Below are 2,759 nucleotides of genomic sequence, written 5' to 3'. Positions count from 1 at the left end.
CGGTTAGTGGCAGCTTGCGACATCAGTGCTGGAGGGTCCCACGAGAGAACTGGGGCAGCAGAGAGCTCAGAGTCAGTGTTTATTACTGTGGACTCCAAGAAGGAGGTGATGGAAAATGGAAAAACATGCTCTGCAAGTTCGTGACGCCCCTATTACCTTTGATGAGCTATTCGAGCAGCTCCTCAGCAATGAAGCCCAGTTAAAAGTCTCAATACCATCTCCATCTTAGATGCCAATGGCTGCTCTTGTGCCTCCAACAGGGAATTCTTGTAATCGGTATTCAAACTATTGTGGCGGTCGCTAGTAGGTTCCGCCTATATCCCATCAGCCACGTATGTCTACTGTTGGGCTATCTGTGCGTCCTCCTGCACATCCAGCTATGTCCAGTCCCAATCGTTATCTTGGGCGTTGTCAGATTTGTGGTGTCCAAGGTCACTCTGCTCGCCAATGCGGTCATATGACTGCCTCAATGCTTGATCTACTTCCGTCGGCTTCGCTGCGTGCTCCGCGTCCCATGTATAGTGTGCTGTTTGCGCACACTGTCGTTCATTATACACCTTCATCTTATTCTCGGGAATGGGTTGTTGACTCTGGAACCTCTCATAATGTCACCACGGATCTCGCTACTCTCTCGTTGCACGAGCCTTACTTTGGGAATGATAACGTCGTCATTGGTGATGGTTCTAGACTACTTATTACACACACTATTTCTTTCTGTTTCTCTACTCCATCTTTCCCTTTAGATTTCTCCTTTGTTTTATTTGTACCATCTATGTCAAAAATTTTGATTTTTATTGCAGCACTTTATGCAACTAATCATGTTACATTTCTTTTCTTTGATTCCTATTTTTAGGTGTTGGATTGTCGTACGAGAGCAACACTGGTCAGCGGGGTCCATAGAGATGGTGTCTATTACTGGCCAAAATTTATGTCTACGCTATGATCGCCTTCCGCCTTTTCTATGTCTGTCTCATCATCTATTTCTTTATGACATAGTCATTTAGGTCATTCATCATTAGATGTTTTGCAATGGTTTTTTTTATCCATGGGTATTTCATTTCCTACGAATACTTTGTCTAATTTTTCATGCACTTCATGCAATATTAATAAGATTCATAAATTGCGCTTTCATAAATCTAGTATTTTGCCGAGAATAAGGCCAAGGTGAGAGCCACGAGAATGAAGAGTAGCGGTAATGGAACCCCGGGTTGTCGGTGTCGAAATTGGTAGTAAAAGACGTCGACGTTAAATTGACAGCAAAGGACATCTTGGACTTTTTTTTAGACAACGGAAGCCGCTGGGAATAAGGCCAAGGTGAGAGCCGCGAGAATAAAGAGTAGTGGCAATGGAACCACGGGTTGTCGGTGCTGAAATTGGTAGTAAAAGACGTCAACGTTAAAATTACCAACAAAGGACGTCTTGGTCCTCTTTCCTCGTGAAAGATCCCTCCACCTCTGTTTCTACGAAATATCTCTACTCGATCGAAGCATAAAAGTTACGGAGAAGCAGTGAAACTAGGCGTTCTAGTGTTCCTACTTTGGATATATTCCGGCGGAATGGTTTGGTCTTTGGATTCCAGCAAGCACCGAGCTGATTCCACCCCACACTCAGCTCCCCTTCCTCCGGCGGTGAAGTTGGAAGTGGAGGAACCCTTGGACGAGAAGTGCGTACGTCTCCACAAGAGGGCCAGGGACGCAAGCACTTCGTGTGAGCAGTACAACAATGTGCTTAGGGAACCTGGATCGTTGGGTCTTCGCCCCAGGAAGAGTTCGTCTCTAGTTGATATGATTCAAATGATGCTTTCTCAGGCAAAGATAGATAAAACTTTATGCTTCACTAGCTCGAAGGGCTCAGAAGTTGGTGAACAATCAGACTTCTCAGCTTCTTCGAGCTCATTGAGCAAGATCAAAGCTTCGAATTTGCTTGCCTCATTATTGAGGATTGGGACATGGGAGTGTGTGTCTAGATATGAAGGTGATTTAGTGGCAAAATGTTGCCTTGCCAAACATAAACTTGTATGGGAAGTTCTCAAAGGTGGCTTGAAGAGCAAGATTGAGTTTTACAGGTCCGACATTACTACAATTAAGGCAGTATTTTTTGAAGGTGGCCATGGGACTTTGGATACTGTGTTGGAAAGACCACCTATTTTCTTCCAAGCGACTGATCCTCAACCAAGGAAGCATACACTATGGCAAGCAACTCGAGATTGTACCAATTGCCAAGCATACATACACAAGAGACATCTACTTCAATGTCCCCAGACCTTGTCGAGAAAGAATTTTGAGAAATGATCAACTGTGATCCTCATTTGAAGATACTTAGTCAGCAACATGATATTATATTAGAATCGCCTTACTGTAATCCTCAGTACTTAGTTTTAGAAGATCAAAGCGATTCTTAAAGCCATATTAATGATGTTATTGTTAGAATGTATACTAAAAGTCTAGCTTTTTGTATAAATATTTATTTTGAAATAAGAATCATATTGGTCAAATGTCTACATTTATATGCTAAATATAGTTGTTCATTTAATTTATATTGAAGATAACTGTTAGAGTGTATACTAAAAGCCTAGCTTTTGGTATGAACATTTATCTAGAAATAAGAATCACATTGGTCAAATGTCTACATTTATGATAAATGAAGTTGTTCAATTAATTTATATTGTAGATAACATGGTGTGTGGTGTCACACACAGAGGATCATGTTATCAGTACCTTATAAATTATAAACAGTAGCTCACGACCATAATGGAAAGG

At 41.7% G+C, this 2,759-nt stretch overlaps 1 protein-coding gene across 1 annotated transcript; it reads left to right on the top strand.

The window, feature by feature from the left end:
• The first annotated feature begins 1,556 nt into the window (after window positions 1-1,556).
• Window positions 1,557-2,291, top strand: LOC121994927. Its single transcript, XM_042548805.1, has one exon. It carries the CDS (start codon window positions 1,557-1,559, stop codon window positions 2,289-2,291), a length of 735 nt encoding a protein of 244 aa, XP_042404739.1.
• The last annotated feature ends 468 nt before the right edge of the window (window positions 2,292-2,759 follow it).

Source organism: Zingiber officinale, chromosome 6A, assembly GCF_018446385.1.
Source record: "Zingiber officinale cultivar Zhangliang chromosome 6A, Zo_v1.1, whole genome shotgun sequence".
Lineage (NCBI taxonomy): Eukaryota > Viridiplantae > Streptophyta > Magnoliopsida > Zingiberales > Zingiberaceae > Zingiber > Zingiber officinale.
This window is presented reverse-complemented; position numbering and strand designations above follow the sequence as displayed.